Raw genomic sequence first — 23,816 nt, 5'->3', positions numbered from 1 at the left:
TAGAGCTCTGGACAGAAGTAGTATACCATTTAGGGAATAGTGTGCCATTTGGTAAATACTTGTACCCTTGGTAGCTCCATTGGACTGGGCTCAGTCACATCCCAATCATGACCCCTTTTAAATGGCCACATAAAGAGACAAATATATACAAATAAACATGGAATAAACGTCAACTTTCTACGGAGCACACATCCGGTGAATGTTTAAATGTGAGGCCCGAACCGCAATGGGTGGAGCTTGGTGGATATTTGTCCCGCCCTCCAAACTCCGTAGTGACGTAGTGGAGGGGGCGTGTGCTGGGACATTTCCACAAGTTACCACAGCCACAAAGAAAATATTGGCTTATCGTAAAAGTTAATGAAAGCTAAAAATAGAAAAAAATCGCTTTTTGATGTTAATTTAACGTTAGGCATAAGGTTAGCAGTGTGGTTAAGGTTAGGTTAAAATAAAATCCAATTTTAAGAAGATACATGTTAGAAATAGGCGGGGTTTATGACTTTGTGGCTGGGATAACTAGTGTCGCAGAAGGAGCACGTCAGACTGCATAAAGGGAATACATGCATCGGGAGAGACGTCGTAGCTAGATATTTCAAACTATTCAAGACTTGTCGTAGTCGTCTCGAAACTCAAGTAAGTAGCAAAATAACAGTCTTTAGCCAGTATTTTTGGGATATTGAGTTAGCCGATTGCAGTTGTATAGGTAATTTCTATCTAGTTAAAAGGCTACCTACTGTAGCTAGCTAGCCAGCCTCCCGGACTACTAGAGGTTGACTTGGCCTCTTCGTTCGTTGTTTCAATATTATCAGGCAGAAGTTACAAGTGAACTGTGTTTAGACTGCATGCAATAATGAATGAATGTTGCTGTGTTGTCAGAGACGATGCACATTGTCTAGCTAAGTATTGGTTGGATTTAGCTTTAGCCACTAGAAAGATAGCGCCTAGCTTGACAACACAGTCCAGGGGGCTTCTGCATTTTGTTGTTTTTAACAAACAATTGTACGTAGGAGGTTTCATGCTTTACTTATATAATCCCTAGTTGATTTGTAAACACTAACATTTTAGAATTTTTTTTTTTTACATAAAAAAATAACATTTGATGTAATTGTCATTTTTGGTCCCCCCAAAAATCTAACATTTTTATTTAAAAAATGAATAATAAATAAAACACTAATATATCTTGATTAGACAAGTTTTTACCCCCTGACACAATAGATGTTAGAAGCACCTTTGGCAGCGATTAGCTGTCAGCCTTGCATTGTACAATATTTGATTAATATTATTAATAGAATTCTTCAAGCTTTGTCAAGTTGGTTTGTTGATCATCGCAAGAAAGATATTTTCAAGTCTTGCTGTAGATTTTTCAAGATGATTTTTAAGTCATACTTGTAACTAGGCCCTTGTGTTTTAGGTTATTGTTCTGCTGAAAGGTGAATTCATCTTCCAGTGTCTGCTGGAAAGGTTTTCCTCCAGGACTTGGCATGTGCTTAGCTCTATTCCGTTCTTTTTTTATCCCCCAAAAAGGCTTGGAAATATATAGTGCTACTCAGTTATGTGTGTGTGTGTGTGTGTGTGTGCACTGCGGGGGTTGATGCTTTGTATTCAGGACAAAAAGGTCATTTATTAGCCGCATCTCTTGCAGTGTTACTTAAGTGCCTTGTTGCAAACAGAATGCATGTTTTGCAATATTTTTTATTCTGTACAGGCTTCTGTCTTTTCACTCTGTCATTTTACATTAGTATTGTGGAGTAACTACAAGGTTGTTGATCCATCCTCAGTTTACTCCCATCACAGCCATTAAACTCTAACTGTTTTAAAGTCACCATTGGCCTCATGGTGTAGTCCGTGAGTGGTTTCCTTCCTCTCCGGCAACTGAGTTAAGAAGGACTCCTGTGTATTGACACACCATCCACAGCCTAATTAATAACTACACCAAGCCTTCTGCATGTTTTTTTTTTGTTGGGGGGGGGTTTCTACCAATAGGTGACCTGCTTTGTGAGGCATTTTTTTATTTTATTTAACTAGGCAAGTCAGTTAAGAACAAATTCTTATTTTCAATGACGGCCTAGGAACAGTGGGTTAACTGCCTGTTCAAGGGCAGAACGACAGATTTTTGTACCTTGTCAGCTCGGGAGATATGAACTTGCAACCTTTCGGTTACTAGTCCAACGCTCTAACCACTAGGCTACACTGCCGCCCCATTGTAAGACCTCACTGGTCTTTGGTTGAATCTGTGCTTGAAATTCAATACTCGATTGAGGGACCGCAAAGATAACTTTGTTTTGCGGGTTACAGAGATGGGCTAGTCATTCAAAAATCATGTTACCCTCTATTTAACACAGAATGAGTCCATGTAACATATTATGTGATTTGTTAAGTACATTTTTACTATTGAACTTATTTAGGTTTGTCAAAAGGGTTGAATACTTATTAACTGAAGACATTTCAGCTTTTCATTTTTTTATTAATTTCTAAAATGTTCTTTGACTGAAAAAATATATAAATACAACATGTGGTGCAGCAATGGGAGGGCCTGGGAGGGCCTGGGAGGGCCTGGGAGGGCCTGGGAGGGCCTGGGAGGGCCTGGGAGGGCCCTGGGAGGGCTTGGGAGGGCTTGGGAGGGCCTGGGAGGGCTTTACTCCTCAGCAGCCCTCCTCCCTCAGGCGATCCCGCAGGTGAAGAAGCCGGCTGTGGAGGTCCTGGGCTGGCTTGGTTACACCTGGTCTGCGGTTGTGAGCCCGGTTGGATGTACTGCCAAATTCTCTAAAACAGAGTTTGAGGTGGCTTATGGTAGAGAAATGAACATATTAAATGATCTGGCAACAGCTCTGTTGGATATTCCTGCAGTCAGCATGCCACTTGAACACACCCTCTACTTGAGACATCTGTGGCAATGTGTTGTGACTAAACTGCAAATTTTTAGAGCAGCCCTTTGTCCCCAGCACAAGGTGCACCTGTGTAAAGATCATGCTGTTTAATCAGCTTCTTGATATGCCACACCTGTCGGCAGGATGGATTATCTTGGCAGATGAGAAATGCTCACTAACAGGGATGTAAACACAAAAAAAATCACAATTTCTGAGAAATCAGCTTTTTGTTTATGTGGAACATTTCTGGGCTCTTTTATTTCAGCTCATGAAATGTGGCACCAACACTTTACATGTTGCGTTTATATTTCTGTTCAGTAATACAAACACAATTCCACTTTGACATAATGTGGTATTTTTGTTTAGATCAGTGACACAAAATATACATTTTAAATTTGGGCTGTAACGTGGCTGTGAATACTTGCTGAAGGTGCTGAAGGCTGTTTATTATGGCAGACTGGTAGTGGAAACAGAATGGAAACCTCACGGGAATCAGATCCATGCTGTCTCCTTCATGATGTCCTTAGGTGTCCTTGGAAACTAAAATAACCTTGGAAAAGTGGAAGAGAGTAAGTTAGGTCGCAGTACAGAACAGCCAGATATCTGTAAAAGGATAACTATTAGTTTATTATTTAGTTATTATTCATCTTGGAAGATGATATTTTTTGTTGCTGTAATTACTGTACTGTGGTTGTATTTCATTAACCGTTTTGGTTACTATTATGTTGAAGAAGAAACTAGTGGACAGCACACCTTTTTATCTGTGGCTTGAATGGTGACATGAATGTTGTCTCCTACATTACAGGTGTCAGACTAGATGGTTTTATATATATATATACACACACACATGGGCTAATCAAGGACTTTACATCGTTTACTGCTGAGAAGCGTCCAGTTTTTGTTGTGATCATTTTTGTTTACCACTAAGCTAGCCTGGAAATCCAACGAGGAATTTCATTGAATTCTACGTCGGGCATAAATTAGTTTTTTTTTGGGGGGGGGGGGGGGGGGGGGGGGGTCAGAGGAATGTTTCCTCTTACGACCTCTACGACCCCTACAAGCCAGAATGTTGAATAAAATGTATTATTTAAAAAAACATACTTCACCGGTTGTCCATACAGTTCAGCTTTTTGGAGGAATGTGAGACGACTTGTACACAGGAAATTATAATTACGTCACCTTTTCAAAGGGCTGGTAATGCATTCAGATTCTGAAGTATTTTCATCTTGTGCTAATACGACAGGTGACATGAACGCACTACCATCGCTGATGTAATTATACTTTTCTGTGGATATCTTATTTTATTTTTTACAGCATGTATAAAAGGTGCCGGGAAAATGTTTGAATTATTACCTTTTTATTTAACTAGACAAGTCAGTTAAAGAACAAATTCTTATTTTCAATGACGGCCTAGGAACAGCGGCCTAGGAACAGTGGGTTAACTGGCCTAGGAACAGTGGGTTAACTGGCCTAGGAACAGTGGGTTAACTGGCCTAGGAACAGTGGGTTAACTGCCTGTTCAGGGGCAGAACGACAGATTTTTACCTTGTCAGCTTGGGGATTTGAACTTGCAACCTTTCGGTTACTAGTCCAACGCTTTAACCACTGTCTGGCTTCTTGACATTCCTGTCAGCGTCGTCTCTGGACCCCAGCCACGCAGAAAGGCTAACTTGCTCTCTTTAAAAAAAAAAAAAAAAAGTTTTATGTTGCTAGGTGACAAACCATAACATGAGATGTGCTTGTCATTTCCATTGGACAGGATATTTCAGGGTCTCTTGTGCTGGTGCTAATATATAAGCTCTATTGCTTATTAAATCCCCCTTTCTGGTTTGATGCTCTGTCGGTGAAGGAGCTCTATGGACCATGTCCCAAATAGAGCCCTATTCCCTACGCAGGTGCATTACTGGAGGGCCCATAGTGCTCTGGTCAAAATTAATGCACTATGTACAGTTGAAGTTGAATGTTTACATACACCATAGCCAAGTAAATTTATCCTCAGTTTTTCACAGTTCCTGACATTTTAATCCTAAAATTTCCTGTCTTAGGTCAGTTAGGATCACCACTTTATTTTAAGAATGTGAAATGTCAGAATAATAGTAGAGTGATTTATTTCAGCTTTTATTTCTTTCATCACATTCCAAGTGGGTCAGAAATTGCTTAACTTGGGTCAAATGTTTCGGGTAGCCTTCCACAAGCTTCCCACAATAAGTTTGGTGAATTTTGGTCTATTCATCCTGACAGAGCTGGTGTAACTGAGTCAGGAATGTAGGCCTCCTTGCTAGCACACAATTTTTCAGTTCTGCCCACAAATTTTCTATAGGATTGAATATATCCACATAATTTTTTTGCCTCATGATGCCATCTATTTTGTGAAGTGCACCTGTCCCTCCTGCAGCAAAGCACCTCCACAACATGATGCTGCTACCCCTGTGCTTCACGTTTGGGATGGTGTTCTTTGGCTTGCAAGCCTCCCCCTTTTTCCTCCAAACATAACGATGATCATTATGGCCAAGCAGTTCTGTTTTTGTTTCATCAGACCAGAGGACATTTCTCCAAAAAGTACGACCTTTGTCCCCATGTGCAGTTGCAAACCGTAGTCTGACTTTTTAATGGCGGTTTTGGAGCAGTGGCTTCTTCCTTGCTGAGCGGCCTTTCAGGTTATGTCAATATAGGACTCATTTTACTGTGGATATATATACCTTTGTGCCCGTTTCCTCCAGCATCTTCACAAGGTCCTTTGCTGCTGTTCTGGGATCGATTTGCTCTTTTTGCACCAAAGTATATTCATCTCTAGGAGACAGAACGAGTCTCCTTCCTGAGCGGTGTGACGGCTGCGTGGTCCCATGGTGTTTATACTTGTGTACTATTGTTTGTACAGATGAACGTGGTACCTTCAGGCGTTTGGAAATTGCTCCCAAGGATGTACCAGACTTGTAGAGGTCTATAATTTACTTTCTGAAGTCTTGGCTGATTTCTTTTGATTTTCCCATGATGTCAAGCAAAGAGGCACTGAGTTTGAAGGTAGACCTTGAAATACATCCACAGGTACACCTCCAATTGACTCAAATTATGTCAATTAGCCTATCAGAAGCTTCTAAAGCCATGACATCATTATCTGGCATTTTCCATGCTGTTTTCCAAGCAGTCAACTTAGTGTATGTAAACGTCTGACCTACTGGAATTGTGATACAGTGAATTAAAAGTGAAATAATCTGTCTATAAACAATTGTTGGAAAAATGACTTGTGTCATGCATCTACATCCAGTAGATATACCTGGTGCACAAAGTAGGTGTTCTAACCCACTTCACCAAAACTATAGTTTGTTAACAAGAAATTTGTGGAGTGGTTAAAAAACAAGTTTTTTATTGACTCCAACCTAAGTGTATGTAAACTTCAGACTTTAACAGTAGTTCTATCTGGGATGTCTCTGTAGCAGGAAGACTGCTGCTATAGTCGACTCAACGACATTTTTTTATTTTTTATTTTTTATTTTACCTTTATTTAACCAGGCAAGTCAGTTAAGAACAAATTCTTATTTTCAATGACGGCCTGGGAACAGTGGGTTAACTGCCTGTTCAGGGGCAGAACGACAGATTTGTACCTTGTCAGCTCGGGGGATTGAACTTGCAACCTTCCGGTTACTAGTCCGACGCTCTAACCACTAGGCTACGCTGCCGCCCCAGCGGCATTCAGCCAGGGATTACTTTTATTTTTATTTTCTTGAAGGGATGGTCGTATGGCCGGTACGTGATTAAGCAGTAAAGTCTGAGGGGGTGTGGTATATGGCCCAATATTCCACTGCTAAGAGCTGTTTTTATATACGACGCAACACTGAGTGCCTGGACACAGCCCTTAGCCATGCTATATTGGCCATATACCACAAACCCAGAGGTGCCTTACTTGCTATTTTATAAGCTGGTTACAAGCTTAAAAATAAATGTTTTGTCATACTCATGGTATACGGACTGATATACCACGGCTGTCAGCCAATCAGCATTCAGGGCTGGAACCACCCAGTTTTAGAATGACAAAATAATTGAGCCTGGACTCGAACCAGGATGTAGCGGTGCACACTTGGCCCAGCTAAAAGGTTAGGGAATGGTTTGTCCAGCCAGGATGTCCTTGTCCCACCGCGCATCCTAGGATCTGCTATAGTAGCAGGAACACAAGGCCTGCTGGGGTAGGTATATACCGGGCACATGCACACTGACGCGGTCACACCTTGTTTCCTCTGACACATTGGTGCGGCTGGCTTCCGGGTTAAGAGGGTGTTGTGTCAAGAAGCAAGTGCGTCTTGGTTGGGTTGCGTTTCGGATGACGCACAGCTCTCGACCTTCGCCTCTCCTGAGTTCGTACAGGAGTTGCAGCGATGGGACAAGACTGTAACTACCAATTTGGCGATCACAAAATTGTGTAGAAAAAGGGGTAAAAAATAAATAAATTAGAAGCCCAAACCGATTTTATTTGACTACCTACCTTCAAACCTTGCTTAAATTTGTATCGGATCACGTCTCTCTGTGTGGGAATACTTGGGAACAGATTTCTTAAAACCTCTTATGGATCTGACCCTTTTTTTTCAGTTTTTGCCTAAAATGACACCCAAATCTAACTGCCTGTAGCTCAGGAGCTGAAGCAAGGATGTACATATTCTTGATAATATTTGAAAGGAAACAATTAAGTTTTTCGGAAATGTGAAATTAATGTTGGAGAATATAGTACATTAGATCTGGTAAAAGATCATTCAAAGGGAAAAAAAACATCTGTTTTAAAATACCTTCATTGACATACAAGAGAAAGGCCATAATGTATTATTCCAGCCCAGGTGCAATTTAGATTTTGGCCACTTGATGGCAGCAGTGCAAAGTTTTAGCCTGATCCAATGAAACATTCAATCTCTGTTCAAAATGTTGTATCAAGACTACCCAAATGTGACTAATTGTTTAAAAAAAAAACATTTAAGTTCATAATTGTGCACTCTCGTCAAACAATAACATGGTATTCTTTCACTCTTTCATAGTTACTGTAAATTGGACAGTGCAGTTAGATGAACAAGAATTTAAGCTTTCTGCTTTCTTTCATATCAGACATGTCTATGTCCTGGGATTTTTTTGGGGTTACTTACAACCTCATGCTAATCACATTAGCCTACATTAGTTCAACCGTCCTGCCGGTGGGATACCGATCCCGATCCTCTCCCTACCCCAGCAGGCTTTGTGTTCCTGCTACTATAGCAGATCCTACCCCACCAGGCCTTGTGTTCCTGCTACTATAGCAGATCCTACCCCACCATGCCTCGTGTCCCTGCTACTATAGTATATCCTACCCCACCAGGCCATGTGTCCCTGCTACTATAGCAGATCCTCTCCCTACCCCACCGGGCCATGTGTCCCTGCTACTATAGTAGATCCTACCCCACCAGGCCTTGTGGCCCTGCTACTATAGTAGATCCTACCCCACCAGGCCTTGTGGCCCTGCTACTATAGTAGATCCTACCCCACCAGGCCTTGTGGCCCTGCTACTATAGTAGATCCTCACCTGTCTCTCTGTCCTGTTTAAACAGCACCTCTCCTAATGCCCTTAGACCCTGTCCCCGTTGTCATGGACTACCGGTCGTCCAATTAGCATATTCTGCGTGGTTGTTATTATAATTTTTCTTCTTCTGCTGAATCAGTGAGTGTGACAGTCAGGGCCTGGATCGGTAATGGAATATCGACAGGTGGCTTCGACCTCGGAGGGCATGATGCATTGAGGAGTGTGTGTGCTAGAGGGTGTGTGGGTGTGTGTGTGTGTGCTAGAGGGTGTGTCTGTGTGTGTCTGTGTCACGAATAAACTTCTCCCCCTGTGGGTCTGTGTATAGATCACAGGAATACTGGAGCCACAGAGACATCACAAGGGGGACCTCTCTTTTAATTGTTAATCATCTTTCCGTGACACCGGAACAAATTTTAAATGAGTCATGTTCCAAATGAAGTTTTAGAGATAAGCCTAGCCCAAGCACTGTTACGAATTGGTTTGCTGTGACCTGACCATCAGCTCATCTAAAGGTTTGGCTGCAATCCCAAACGGCTCCCTAATATAGGCAACTACTTTTCACCAGAGGCGTATCGGGAGCCATTGGGATACATTCTTTCACCTGTGTTTGATTTAAATTGATAAGGAATCCAGTAAAAAAATGTTTTTAAAGCTATTCGCAGGGTAGCCTAGTGGTTAGAGCGTTGGACTAGTAACTGGAAGGTTGCAAGTTCAAATCCCCGAGCTGACAAGGCACAAATCTGTCGTTCTGCCCCTGAACAAGGCAGTTAACCCACTGTTCCTAGGCCGTCATTGAAAAGAAGAATTTGTTCTTAACTAACTTGTCTAGTTAAATAAAGGTGTAAAAAAATAAAGAAGCTATTGATTGGCTAGCAAAGGCAAAAGGGTTGGTATCGTGTGTGTGTGTGTCATTTTAATTTGTCACGTATTGTAAACATATGTAGACTAACCGTGATTGGCTTATTTAAGGGCCCTTCCCGACAATGCAGGGGAAAAAAACTGACATCACAACTATGAAATGTTGTTATTTATTATGGTAACCAAAAAAAGTGTTAAACAAATCAAAATATAGTTTATATTTGAGATTCTTTAAAGTGGCTTCCCATTGCCTTGACAGCTTGGTATTCTCTCAACCAGCTTCACCTGGAATGTTTAACTTTTTTTTTAAATTGTAGGTAGGGGTAAAGTGACTAGGCAACAGGATGATGTTTTCGTTCATAGGAAACGATGGCAAAAACATGATGTACAAAAAAACTGCGCAAAATTCAGCGCAAATGTTTAAAAAGAAATTATGCACAATAGCAGAATTGTTCAAGAGCCTATAAAACAGCTGCTATTCCCTCTAGCACCACTCTTTTAGTGTGTGTGTGTTAGCTCTGCACAAAGTAATGCCACAGAGCTCACCACTATAGAACACTTGTTAATTAGTTTCTGGAAGAAATGTTTCTAAATCCTGACCCCCCCCCCCCCCCCCAGGGCAAAGCGGGGGATGGGGGGGGGGGCGGGACTGTGCTGTGTCGCAGTCATAGGCCCAGAAGACATTTTTCAGAGGGGAGTCAACGTGTACACGAAGGCCAGAGGACTTTATTTTTAGGTTCTATTATATTAATCTGTTCATTCTGGTGGAGGAGCATGTGCTGCGGGGAGATGGGGATATGGTGTGTCGCAGTACTAGGCCCAGCGCAGTTGGCACCAATGAATCTATGCTTGGCACGCCACGTGGCTTTCAAACGCAAAGGACTGTCTGCTTATGAATATCCCACTTCATTGTTGACAGATTTTATTAGATGAATAATGAGCAATTCATTTGACAACTTTTTAGATGGGATGAGTAGCAGTTACGGCTCTCTGGTGGGATTATGAGTAGCAGCTCTCTGGTGGGATTATGAGTAGCAGTTACGGCTCTCTGGTGGGATTATGAGTAGCAGTTACAGCTCTGGTGGGATTATGAGTAGCAGTTACAGCTCTCTGATGGGATTATGAGTAGCAGTTACAGCTCTCTGATGGGATTATGAGTAGCAGTTACAGCTCTCTGGTGGGATTATGAGTAGCAGTTACGGCTCTCTGATGGGATTATGAGTAGCAGTTACGGCTCTCTGGTGGGATTATGAGTAGCAGTTACAGCTCTCTGGTGGGATTATGAGTAGCAGTTACAGCTCTCTGGTGGGATTATGAGTAGCAGTTACGGCTCTCTGATGGGGTTATGAGTAGCAGTTACAGCTCTCTGATGGGATTATGAGTAGCAGTTACGGCTCTCTGGTGGGATTATGAGTAGCAGTTACAGCTGATGGGATTATGAGTAGCAGTTACAGCTCTCTGGTGGGGTTGTGTTTCAAAGTCTTTGGATGTGTTTAATCATATACAGCTATTTGGGGAATAGTGTCTTAAATATATTCCCCCCCCCAAAAATGTATTGTAAAGACCTACCTTTTCTATTTCTGGTGTGTCCAAGACATTTGATAAACATTTAACAATGTTACAAGTCACATCTCCTCCATGTGTGAGAGATTCATGCACCTCACGTTTACATTTCTCGCTCTCTCGCTCTCTCCAGAATGTACCGCTTGCGGGCGTTGTCGGCGGTAGCATTGGGGATGGTGCAGTTGTCACGTCGTTACCATGGTGAGGCTGTGAGGGGCGGGGCCAGTAAGAGGAGACTGATGCTAGCAGCTCTGGTGGGCGTGACCGGGGTCTCAGCCAGCGCTGGACTGCTCTGGACCAGGTATGCACACACATACACACACGTGTGACTTCTTGACCTCTACACTATCTGATTATAACTCATGTGGTGATCTGTGTTTTGGGTCAATTCTATTTCAATTCAACATTTTGTCATTTAGCACACTCTCTTATCCAGAGCAATTTACAGTTAGTGCATTCGTCTTAAGATAACCACATATCAGGTATAGCTACATGGAGGAAAAATGCACTTACTATCAGTAAAGTCAGACTGGGGGGTTTAGAAGAGCTTGGGCTGAGCGGGAGCTCCCCCCCCGTAGGAGTGGAAGGGACAAGAGACCAGAGGTGGCAGAACGGAGACCAACTCAGGTTAGGGTGTTGGGATTGAGCGTAGCCTGAAGGTAGGGAGGTTGGCAGTTCCTCTTGCTGTTCCGTCGGTAAACAACAAGGTCTTGTAATGGATGTGAGCTTCAACTGGAAGTCGGTGGAGTGTGAGGAGGAGCGGGTAGACATGGGAGAACTCAGAGAGGTTGAACAGCAGGCGGGCTGCTGCATTCTGGATAAATTGCAGAGGTTTGATGGCACAAGTGGGGGAGCCCAGCCAACAGCGAGTTGCAGAATTCCAGATGGGCGAGGACAAGTTCCTGGATTTGGACCCGCGCTGCTTCCTGTGTGCGGTAGTGTCGCACACTACGGATGTTGTTGAGCATGAACCTGCAGGAGCAGTAAGGTTGCAAGTTCGAATCCCCGAGCTGACGAGGTACAAATCTGTCGTTCTGCCCCCTGAACAGGCAGTTAACCCACTGTTCCTAGGCCGTCATTGAAAAAAAGATTTTTTTCTTAACTGACTTGCCTAGTTAAAAGGTTTAAAAAAGTTAAAGGAGTGAGTCACTGCTTTGATGTTTGCAGAGAACGGGGTGTTGTCCAGTGTCAAACCGGACAACCTCACTAGTCGCAGGATGTCATCTGGTGAGAGAGAGGTCAAGGCGTAGCGTAGTTCTGTGTGATTGAGACCAGTGGACTCAATAGGCTGAGTGAATGAGGAGCAGACGTCGTCTGGTGAGAGAGAGGTCAGACGTCGTCTGGTGAGAGAGAGGTCAGACGTCGTCTGGTGAGAGAGAGGTCAGATGTCGTCAACTTTTTTTTTTTTGAACGTAATTTGAGAAAGTCGTCCGCATAGGGAGAAGGTGGAAAAGAGTTTCCTGGGGTTCGAGGCAGAAGCTTGACATTTAGTGTTAGAAATTGGCTTCAGCAGTTTAGAAATTGGCTTTAGCAGTGGATACAGAGGAAGAGAAGGTATAGGATGATAGGTCCTCCGGAAGTTTAGTTTTCCCTCCGTTTTCACTCAGTTGCCCGCAGCCCTGTTTTTGTAACCTAGCAATGAATCACGCAGCCACAGAGCAGGAGGGGAGGGCCGGCACGTCCAGGAGGGAAAGGGGACAGTACGAGTCATAGGATGCGGAAAGGGAGGATAGTTGGGTCGAAGAGACAGACTCGGGAGACAGGAGGATTTATCAGAAGGGAGAGATTGAAGATTGCAACGGTGCATGAACATCTGGGTATGGTCTAATTGGCTAAGGTTGGAGGAGAGGGAGACCGAAAAGGGAACAAAGTAGTGATTAGAGACCTGGAGGGGGGTCACAGTGAGATTAGTAGGAGAACAGAGACCTGGAGGGGGGTCGCAGTGAGATTAGTAGGAGAACAGAGACCTGGAGGGGGGGTCGCAGTGAGATTAGTAGGAGAACAGAGACCTGGAGGGGGTTGCAGTGAGATTAGTAGGAGAACAGAGACCTGGAGGGGGGTCGCAGTGAGATTAGTAGGAGAACAGAGACCTGGAGGGGGGTCGCAGTGAGATTAGTAGGAGAACAGAGACCTGGAGGGGGGGTCGCAGTGAGATTAGTAGGAGAACAGAGACCTGGAGGGGGTTGCAGTGAGATTAGTAGGAGAACAGAGACCTGGAGGGGGTTGCAGTGAGATTAGTAGGAGAACAGAGACCTGGAGGGGGTCACAGTGAGATTAGTAGGAGAACAGACACCTGGGGGGGGGTCACAGTGAGATTAGTAGGAGAACAGAGACCTAGAGGGGGTCACAGTGAGATTAGTAGGAGAACAGAGACCTGGAGGGGGTCACAGTGAGATTAGTAGGAGAACAGAGACCTGGAGGGGGGTCACAGTGAGATTAGTAGGAGAACAGAGACCTGGAGGGGGGGTCACAGTGAGATTAGTAGGAGAACAGAGACCTGGAGGGGGGTCACAGTGAGATTAGTAGGAGAACAGAGACCTGGAGGGGGGTCACAGTGAGATTAGTAGGAGAACAGAGACCTGGAGGGGGGTCACAGTGAGATTAGTAGGAGAACAGAGACCTGGAGGGGGGTCACAGTGAGATTAGTAGGAGAACAGAGACCTGGAGGGGGGTCACAGTGAGATTAGTAGGAGAACAGAGACCTGGAGGGGGGTCACAGTGAGATTAGTAGGAGAACAGAGACCTGGAGGGGGGTCACAGTGAGATTAGTAGGAGAACAGAGACCTGGAGGGGGGTCACAGTGAGATTAGTAGGAGAACAGAGACCTGGAGGGGGGTCACAGTGAGATTAGTAGGAGAACAGAGACCTGGAGGGGGTCACAGTGAGATTAGTAGGAGAACAGAGACCTGGAGGGGGTCACAGTGAGATTAGTAGGAGAACAGAGACCTGGAGGGGGTCACAGTGAGATTAGTAGGAGAACAGGGACCTGGAGGGGGGTCACAGTGAGATTAGTAGGAGAACAGAGACCTGGAGGGGGTCACAGTGAGATTAGTAGGAGAACAGGGACCTGGAGGGGGGTCACAGTGAGATTAGTAGGAGAACAGAGACTACTACCACTACTACTACTACACTCCCTCAGGTCATGACCATCTCACTACTACTACTACTACTACTACTACTACTACTACTACTACTACACTCCCTCAGGTCATGACCATCTCACTATTACTACTACAACACTCCCTTAGGTCATGACCATCTCACTACTACTACTACACTCCCTCAGGGCATTACCATCTCACTACTACTACTACTACTACACTCCCTCAGGGCATTACCATCTCACTACTACTACTACTACTACTACTACTACAACAACACTCCCTCAGGTCATGACCATCTCACCACTACTACTACTACTCCTACTACTACAACACTCCCTCAGGGCATTACCATCTCACTACTACTACTACAACACTCCCTCAGGGCATGACCATCTCACTACTACTACTACTACTACTACTACAACACTCCCTCAGGTCTCTATCTGAACTCTGTTTGCAGCTGGTCTGTGGGCTCAAATCACAAACGCTTTGAACACAGTGGAGTTCCTTTTTTAATCTGCTTCCTGTATTTACTTCCTGTGTTTTCATCCTGTGTAAACCCAGAGCCTACGCAGACGCCGGGCCTTCCGTCGAGCACGACGAACATCCCGAGGTAAAGGAGGCGGGGTTTGTGAAAGAGGCAGAGTCAGAGGCAGAGAGTTCGGTGGAGGCCAGCGACGGAGAGGAGGGCGTGGAGGGAGGAGCGGATGGAAAGAAGAAGAAACCACGATCGGGATTCCGTGACCGCAAGGTAATCAATAAACTATGACCTCCCACAGACACAAATCAGTCCCTCAGGGCATGACAAGGTAATCAATAAACTATGACCTCCCACAGACACAATCAGTCCCTCGGGGCATGAGCATCTCACTACTACTACTACTACTACTACTACTACTACTACTACTACTACACTCCCTCAGGGCATGACCATCTCACTACTACTACTACTAAACTACCTCAGGGCATGACCATCTCACTACTACTACTACACTCCCTCAGGACATGAGCATCTCACTACTACTACTACTACACTACCTCAGGGCATGACCATCTCACTACTACTATTACTACTACTACTACACTCCCTCAGGGCATGAGCATCTCACTACTACTACTACTACACTCCCTCAGGGCATGACCATCTCACTACTACTACTACTACTACACTCCCTCAGGGCATGACCATCTCACTACTACTACTACTACTAAACTACCTCAGGGCATGACCATCTCACTACTACTACTACTATACTCCCTCAGGGCATGACCATCTCACTACTACTACTACTACACTACCTCAGGGCATGACCATCTCACTACTACTACTACTACTACTACTACTACTACTACTACTACTACACTCCCTCAGGTCATGACCATCTCACTACTACTACTACTACTACTACTACTACTACTACTACTACTACTACTACTACTACTACTACACTCCCTCAGGTCATGACCATCTCACTACTACTACTACTACTACTATTACACTCCCTCAGGGCATGACCATCTCACTACTACTACTACTACTACTACTACAACACTCCCTCAGGTCATGACCATCTCACTACTACTACTACTACTACTACTACTACTACTACTACTACTACTACTACTACTACTACTACTACTACTACTACAATCAGTCCCTCAGGGCATGACCATCTCACTAGTACTACTACAATCAGTCCACACACACTCGCAGGCATCTCTCCACTCTCCTCGTCTCTCCACTCTCCTCGTCTCTCCACTCCACTCTCCTCGTCTCTCCACTCCACTCTCCTCGTCTCTCCACTCCACTCTCCTCGTCTCTCCACTCCACTCTCCTCGTCTCTCCACTCTTCTCGTCTCTCCTCACTTGTTTAGTTGAGCTGGCATCAAATCAAAGATCCTCTTCACTGGGTGTGTGGGTGGGTGTGTGTGTGTGTGTCCATCTCTTTTGTCCAGCCAAACCTAATTTAACAAACACACTCAATATTTAATTTGATGGAGCGTCTGGAACAGCGTGTTGAGTACTTTAAAAATCCCAGTTCATCCAGTGATGAGTCAGCGTCCAGCCCCGCCCCCCTCCACCCAGAGCGAATCAACACGCACATCTCCACTCAGAAACATATCAGGACATCCCCCTCATTTACATTTTCATAGCTTTTCAGGTTAACGAGGTTGGGTTAGACAAAAGACACACACACACACACACACACAGTGAAGGTCTTTGATTAGACTAAATTAAACTGGATGCTTCCTTCAGCTCCACAGTACACCAGCATTGTCACAGGGAACAGAGAGGAGAGGTGTGTGTCTATGGAGCTAACAATGTGCACCACTTCACAACACAAAACACGAGACAGGGGCGTGGCAAAGAGAGAGTTGGGAGGGGGGGGGGGCATGTCAACCTTTTGTCCTATCGAGTACCCATAAAACATGATGATATACGATGCTATCGCCTCCTATTGACCACATCCCAGAATGCTGCTGCTGCTGTTTCTCTTCGCCACAGCGACTGTTGGCACCAAATCAAATGCAACTGGAGGAATCGTGAAGAAATACGTTGTTGAAAGGGCAGAGAGAGGCTCGTCTTTTATTCTGTTCATTTCTGTTGGAGGAGCAGAACGTGTGTGTGATGGACCAGTGACTGATGAGGAACGGGATGTCTTAGCGTAGTAAGTTATAGGACAATATCATGGTGGAACAGTGGCTGTCTGATGAGGAACGGACTGTCTTAGCGTAGTAAGTTATAGGACTACATGGTGGAACAGTGACTGTCTGATGAGGAACGAACTGTCTTAGCGTAGTAAGTTATAGGACTACATGGTGGAACATGATATCGTAAATACACAGCTACGAAAACTTCTAGATGAAAACTGTCTTGCTCAATAGTGTGGTCTACAGTTTATCCATTATCTCAGGCGAGCAGAACCTCCAGACTTCCTTAATATTAGAGATTGCGCCCCAGCTGTTGTTTAACAAAGAGACACGTACCCCTTCCTCTGAGCTTCCCCGAGGTATAGGGGAAAAACAGCCACGACTCTGCGAAACAGGATATTGCATCAGGAGAAAGCCATCCATAAAACGATTGAAGCGTAACCTTCTGTCATATTCATAGCCTATCGAATGGAGAGAGAGAGAGAAGGGAATATATACTACTGTTGTTAAAACTGGGAGGTTGATTTCTGACTGGACATTTTAGCTTTGGTGGAATTCTCCGCTCTTCTTGGCCGACATCCCTCTCTTGCATTCTGTAGACTGTATAACATGGCCAAAAGTATGTGGACACCTGCTCGTCCAACATCTCATTCCTAAATCATGGGCATTATTATGGAGTTGGTCCCCCCCCTTTGCTGCTATAACAGCCTCCACTCTTCTGGGAAGGCTTTCCACTAGATGTTGGAACATTACTGTGGGGACTTGCTTCCATTCATCCACAAGAGCATTCGTGAGTTCGGGTACTGATGCTGGGGCGATTAGGCCTGGCTCGCAGTCGGCATTCCAATTCAACCCCAAAGGTGTTCAATGGGGTTAAAGTCAGGGCTCTGTGTAGGCCAGTCAAGTTCTTCCATGCAGAAATTTGACACACTGACTTGTTGGAAAGGTGGCATCTTATGACGGCGCCACGTTGAAAGTCACTGAGCTCTTCAGTAAGGCCATTCTACTGCCGATGTTTGTCTATGGAGATAGCATGGATGTGTTGTCAATTTTATACACCTGTCAGTAAATTTTGTGGCTGAAATGGCCATATCCACTAATTTGATGTGGTGTCTACATACTTTTGGTCGTATCTACGTGTATATACTACCTCAATCAGCCTGACTAAGCGGTGTCTGTATGTAGACTTGTATATAGCCTCTCTACTGTATATAGCCTCTCTACTGTATATAGCCTCTCTACTGTATATAGCCTCTCTACTGTATATAGCCTCTCTACTGTATATAGCCTCTCTACTGTATATAGCCTCTCTACTGTCTATAGCCTCCCTACTGTCTATAGCCTCCCTACTGTCTATAGCCTCTCTACTGTCTGTAGCCTCTCTACTGTCTGTAGCCTCCCTACTGTCTGTAGCCTCCCTACTGTCTGTAGCCTCTCTACTGTATGTAGCCTCTCTACTGTATGTAGCCTCTCTACTGTATGTAGCCTCTCTACTGTATGTAGCCTCTCTACTGTCTGTAGCCTCTCTACTGTCTGTAGCCTCTCTACTGTCTGTAGCCTCTCTACTGTCTAGCGCCTCTACTGTCTATAGCCTCTCTACTGTCTGTAGCCCCGCTACAGTTATTTTTCACTGTCTTTTTACTGATTTATTTCTTTACTTACCTATTGTTCACCTAATACCTTTTTTGCACTATTGGTTAGTGCCTGTAAGGAATCATTTCACTGTAAGGTCTACCACACCTGTTGTATTCGGTGCACGTGACTAATAAACTTTGATTAGTGTATTTATGGAAATAGGCTATAGGAATAGGCAAATTACAAATCCAATGTCCTGCTGTGTGCTGTCCTGCTGTTTGACAAAACATTTTTTACGTGCGGTGCCAGTCAAGTGGGCTACGCCGTCGTCTGTACATCACGACATCGTCACCATCGGCGACGGCTGTCAATCATCATCATCATCATCATCCCTAACCCTATTGGGGAGGGATGGTTCCAACATGTCCACCTCTTCTCAACACAAAACACGATGTAGTGGATAGAAATCTGACTGTCAGGTGAGCGAGGGATGAAGAAAGAGAGAATTGGGAAATGAAAAGGCAGAATGATCCTTGTGGCAGCAGCAGCTAAATGCAATGCTATCTGAGGAGCTGTCAGCACTGTGTGGATGAACACCGTAGTCTTAATGTCTGATGTTGATCGTCTTGTGGGTGGGTGGGAGAGAGCGAGATCCTTCCCCTGTCTATCTGTCTCTGAGTATCTGGCCCTAATAGGATTTGGGTTGCAGTCAGGGCTGTATCTCTCCCCCAGTGGAAGACTAGATTGAATGGCTCAGTCTGTCTGATGGTCTCTGATCAGTACTGTGACCTGAATAGATCAGTCTGTCTGTCTGGTCTCTAGTCAGTACTGTGACCTGAAATACGTTTTGTTTGTTGGGACTCTTGGAGAAGGGCAGAATGATGCTGAGACGCCGATTTTTCACTTTAAAATGTACATCAAACAAAAGCCAATGATTGCAAAGTTAAACTATCAATATAGTCTGTCTGTGTGCAAATTGGATTGTGTAATTTGTTATGCTGTGGAACTGTGGGTATGTATGGCTTATAACCAATATAGAAGTCAGGAAATGACATGCAACCGATTTATCTTGGCTGAAAAGGATAAATAATCTCTTTGAAGAAGCCGCCATGTCTAAAACAGGAAGTAGAGCGTACTGCTTCTCCTTCTCTGGCCAATAGGAATGGCTGCTGTCAGGCTAACTGGTTATGTGTGTGGCAGGCTGGCTTAGGGTTGCAAAATTCCGGTAAGATTCCCATGTTTTCCCAGACATCCCAGTTGTAAGATTCATGGAAATATGGCCAGGATTCCTGGTAAACAATTTAAATTCAATTTTGCAACCCCAGATGTCCTGTGCCTTGGTAAGATAGAAACCTAGAAGTCCCTTTTAAAAAAAAAAACTGTTAATTATTCATTTTGGGGTGTAGCGCTTCACCAAACCTACGGTTCGATACACATTGCGGTTTTGGGGTCTTGGTTTCGGTACAGCAGGACAATTAAATGCCATTCACAATGTTGTTTGCATTGTCTGTTGTGACATCATTCACAATGGTGTTTGCATTGTCTGTTGTGACATCATTCACAATGGTGTTTGCATTGTCTGTTGTGACAGGATTGTTATGTTGAGCCTCTCAAGTTTCTCCTCTGATGCTGCGTTTGCAACCATGTGGGAGGTAGGGATTTACCGTGTGTGTGTGTGTGTGTGTGTGTATACCAGTTAGATGCATTCATGTGATTTGAACTTATTGAGAAACGCAGATCGGCTAATGTGATGGGCTGTCACTGCATCGGACAATTAATTAAACTTCGGCATTGGCTTGCTTATATACTGTAGAGCCGGGTGTACTACCTGTTTGTTGAAATCGGTGCAAGATGGACTTTCGTAACGTGTCTCGAGCTCTTTCACGAGGCGCTGAAACCCCTCATTCTCAACCACCGAGAATCGACACACGTTCGCTATAAACCAAAGACTGTAAAACATATAAACTTAACCTACCTATCGCTCTTGTTGTTTCTTTGGCCCGGTCAGAATCAGCTCTCGTCTGCTTGAATGCAGAGGGGAGACCATGTTTCTTTGGCCCGGTCAGAATCAGCTGTCTGCTTGAATGCAGAGGAGAGACCATGTTTCTTTGGCCCAGTCAGAATCAGCTGTCTGCTTGAATGCAGAGGAGAGACCATGTTTCTTTGGCCCAGTCAGAATCATCTGTCTGCTTGAATGCAGAGGGGAGACCATGTTGTGGTGTTTCTTAGCGTCTCCGTCTTGCTCTGGTATCCTGGGGTGATGTCGGTGTAAACGTGTACGTATTTGAGGTGTTGGCAGCTGCACAGGCTATTCTGGTTGAGCAGTGGCAACACCCTCTATGCCCTTCGCTGTTGTAATCTACTGGGAAGACGAAATGTTCCCAAACTAGAGGTTTAACCGATGAAGATCCTCCTGGTTTATCCACCACTCTCCATGATACACAACTAGTTCCCCGCTGCGCCTCACAAAAGGACCGGTTTGAAATGGGCCAGTTAAGATTTTGATTACACCGTCTGCATAGGCACTAGTAGTTTTAACAGAAGATTCTGGAATCTTTTCAGCTCAGATGTACTCAACAGGCCTGCAACACCACATTGGAATGTTTTTATTATTTTGTAAATATAAAGTACCAGTTGTAGAGTAAGTATTCACAGTATTTGTTCACAGTACAGTATTCACTATTTGTTGTATTTGACAAATAGTGGAAAAAAAATTGGTGTCTTCAATGTGTTTTTATACTTAGCCTTAATGTTTAATTTTATTTAAAAAAAATAAACACCAGTCCCTCATTTTAGTCAACCCTGTTACATGAACTGAACTCTCGTTTTTAAGGAAGCTATGGTATTTTTTAGCAACTGGATAACTGCATATTTCCATCCTGAAGCACTGATGTCTTAGTGTCTAATAAATTACAGAACCAGACAAAAAAAGTTTGGACATAACTACTCATTCAAGGTTTTTAAAAACTTTTTAATATTGTCTATATTGTAGAATAATAGTGAAGACTTCAAAACGATGAAATAACACATAAAAAGTGTTTAAACAGATCCATATATTTGAGATTCTTCAAAGTAGCCACCCTTTGCCTTGATGACAGCTAAGCACACTCTTGGCATTCTCTCAACCAGCTTCATGAGGTAGTCACCTGGAATGCATGTATATTAACAGGTGTGCCTTGTAAAACTTAATTTCTGGAATTTCTTTCAAAATAGATTTTAGATTTTAGATTCTTCAAAGTAGCCACCCTTTGCCTTGATGACAGCTAAGCACACTCTTGGCATTCTCTCCACCAGCTTCACCTGAAATGCTTTTCCAACAGTCTTGAAGGAGTTCCCACTTATGCTGAGCACTTTTCGGCTGCGTTTCCTTCGCTCTGCAGGCCAACTCATCCCAAACCACCTCAATTGGTTTGAGGTCGGGTGATTGTGGAGGCCAGGTCATCTGATGCAGCACAACATCACTCTCCTTCTTGGTCAAATAGCCCTTACACAGCCTGGAGGTGTGTTGGGTAATTGTCCTGTTGAAAAACAAATGATAGTCCCACTAAACCCAAACCAGGCGGGATGGCGTATCACTGCAGAATGCTGTGGTAGCCATGCTGGTTAAGTGTTTTCTTTGGGCTGAAATCTGAGACTGGTAACTGTAATGAACTTATCCTCTGCTGCAGAGGTAACTCTGGGTCTTCCTTTCCTGTGGTGGTCCTCATGAGAGCCAGTTTCATCATAGCGCTTGATGGTTTTTGCATCTGCACTTGAAGAAACTTTTTAAAAGATCTTGACATTTTCCAGATTGGCTTCATGTCTTAAGGTAAGGATGGACTGTCCTTTTCTCTTTGCTTATTTGAGCTGTTCTTGCCATAATATGGACTTGGTCTTTTACCAAATAGGGCTATCTTCTGTCATGACTCTCCTGTGATGATCTGAAGGATCAAAGTGTGGGTTCACAGCTCCAATCCAGATGTGTTGGTCATTACTGAGACGTGGTTAAGGAAGAGTGTTTTGAATACTGATGTTATATTTTCTGGTTATAACCTTTTTTCGGCAAGACGGATCTACCAAAGGTGGTGGAGTGGCAATATTTACCAAGGATCACCTTCAGTACTTGGTTGTCTCCACCAAGTCTGTCCCCATACAATTTGATTTGCTGGTTTTAAGCATTAAACATAGCTTTTCGTTGACTGTTGCTGGGTGTTATTGTCCTCCATCAGCACCGGCCTGTACCCTAAGCTCTCTCCTGGCCTGTTACACTAAGTCTGAATTTGTCCTGTTAGGTGATGTCATGACTCTCTGTGACGATCTAAAGGATCAGGTGACAGTGGGTCCATCTCTACAGCGTGTTCTCTCTCTCGTAGATGTCAGAGGTCGGCTGTTTTATAACGGTCGTAAAATACGCTGCCTCTCCAGTCTGGAACACCACAGAGAACAATGTAAACTGTGGAACACAGAGACACACTTGGACAATCAAGCGTTTGAATAATTACACAACGTCTTTTGAGAATGTGGGAATTGTCCGTGGGTGTTTTGAAAGAACAACCCTGTCAAAGTTGTTTAATTTAGTGACCTCATGAAACACAGGAGACCCACATTACTGCATCTCTGTTTGTGTACACTTTCCAATTATCAGATTCACATCTAGCTGTTGGAATACAATTATTGAGTAAATATGAAACTATTTGTGAAAAGATGTAGTGTGATTCTAGGCTTCTAAATGAGAGTATGGATTTTCATATTAAGTTTAACTAGACAGTGGCCCCCCGTGAGGCCAGACATCACATCAGGTCTCATGGAATCTGACCTTTTTCCACAGAGTGTAAAACCCACTTCCTACAAAATGTACATTAAGTCAGAGAATGTCGGGACGGAGTCCCCACGTTGGAATGGACTCAATTCAAGACCACGCAAACCACTGTGTAAGTTAAGGTTGCAAATGGTTGAATTTCTAAGACCAGAAAATATGAAGCGTTTAGGCAACATGTGAAATGGTTAAGAACTCTATATGCTGTTGTGAAAATTTCCTTAGCAAATCGTGAGAGCGCAAACCACACAAGTCAGAGTATATTAGAAAGTCCCATCTTTAATTATATATGAGCTTCACCATAGCCCTGTTTGACTCTCGGATCAATTCAGTGTCTATAAATTCTCAGTGTCAACATAATGGCAACTGAGATCCTTAAGAGCAAAGATCCACCCCCTAGTCGACATGACAAACCACACGTCTTAGGAAAACTGCACAAAGGAAGATTTTACTTTAGAGAGGAGTATCGCATAGCCAGACAGCATTAGCTATAAATTATCGTTCAGTTTGCTCTCCTAAACGAAGTTCCTATCTCGTTCTTGGTACCACTTAAGACCAGAACATTACCTCATCCAATGGCATATATCAATTGTCAATTCTAGATACTCCCATCAAAAATACACCCACTCCTGGACAAGCTCACCGGGACAGTGAGCCTCTTAGGTCATACACTAGATCAAGATAAGGGCAACCTCAGAGAGGACATGTAATAGTTACAGACACATCCCCATAAGAAGACAAGCCTGACCTCTCCCCTCTAGGGCCCAAGTAACTTTTTCCCACACAAGATGTTTTATAAATTTTCATAAGTATGCTTATTTATCGATGTTACCTAAAGAATTGTGATTCTGCCACAACAATGCCATTAGAGC

At 43.9% G+C, this 23,816-nt stretch overlaps 1 protein-coding gene across 1 annotated transcript in view; it reads left to right on the top strand.

The window, feature by feature from the left end:
• The first annotated feature begins 517 nt into the window (after positions 1–517).
• The window catches only part of micu1 (mitochondrial calcium uptake 1), a 149,398-nt gene continuing 126,099 nt past the window's right edge, over positions 518–23,816 (top strand). Inside the window, 3 exon segments of the mRNA XM_031798895.1 lie at positions 518–630; positions 10,952–11,119; positions 14,487–14,673. Coding sequence (XP_031654755.1) covers positions 10,953–11,119; positions 14,487–14,673 — 354 coding nt within the window. The 5' untranslated portion in view covers positions 518–630; position 10,952.

Source organism: Oncorhynchus kisutch, linkage group LG20 (genome assembly GCF_002021735.2).
Source record: "Oncorhynchus kisutch isolate 150728-3 linkage group LG20, Okis_V2, whole genome shotgun sequence".
NCBI classification, from domain to species: Eukaryota; Metazoa; Chordata; class Actinopteri; order Salmoniformes; family Salmonidae; genus Oncorhynchus; species Oncorhynchus kisutch.
The sequence above is the reverse complement of the archived record's forward strand: the minus strand, read 5'-3'. Positions and strand labels throughout refer to the sequence as shown.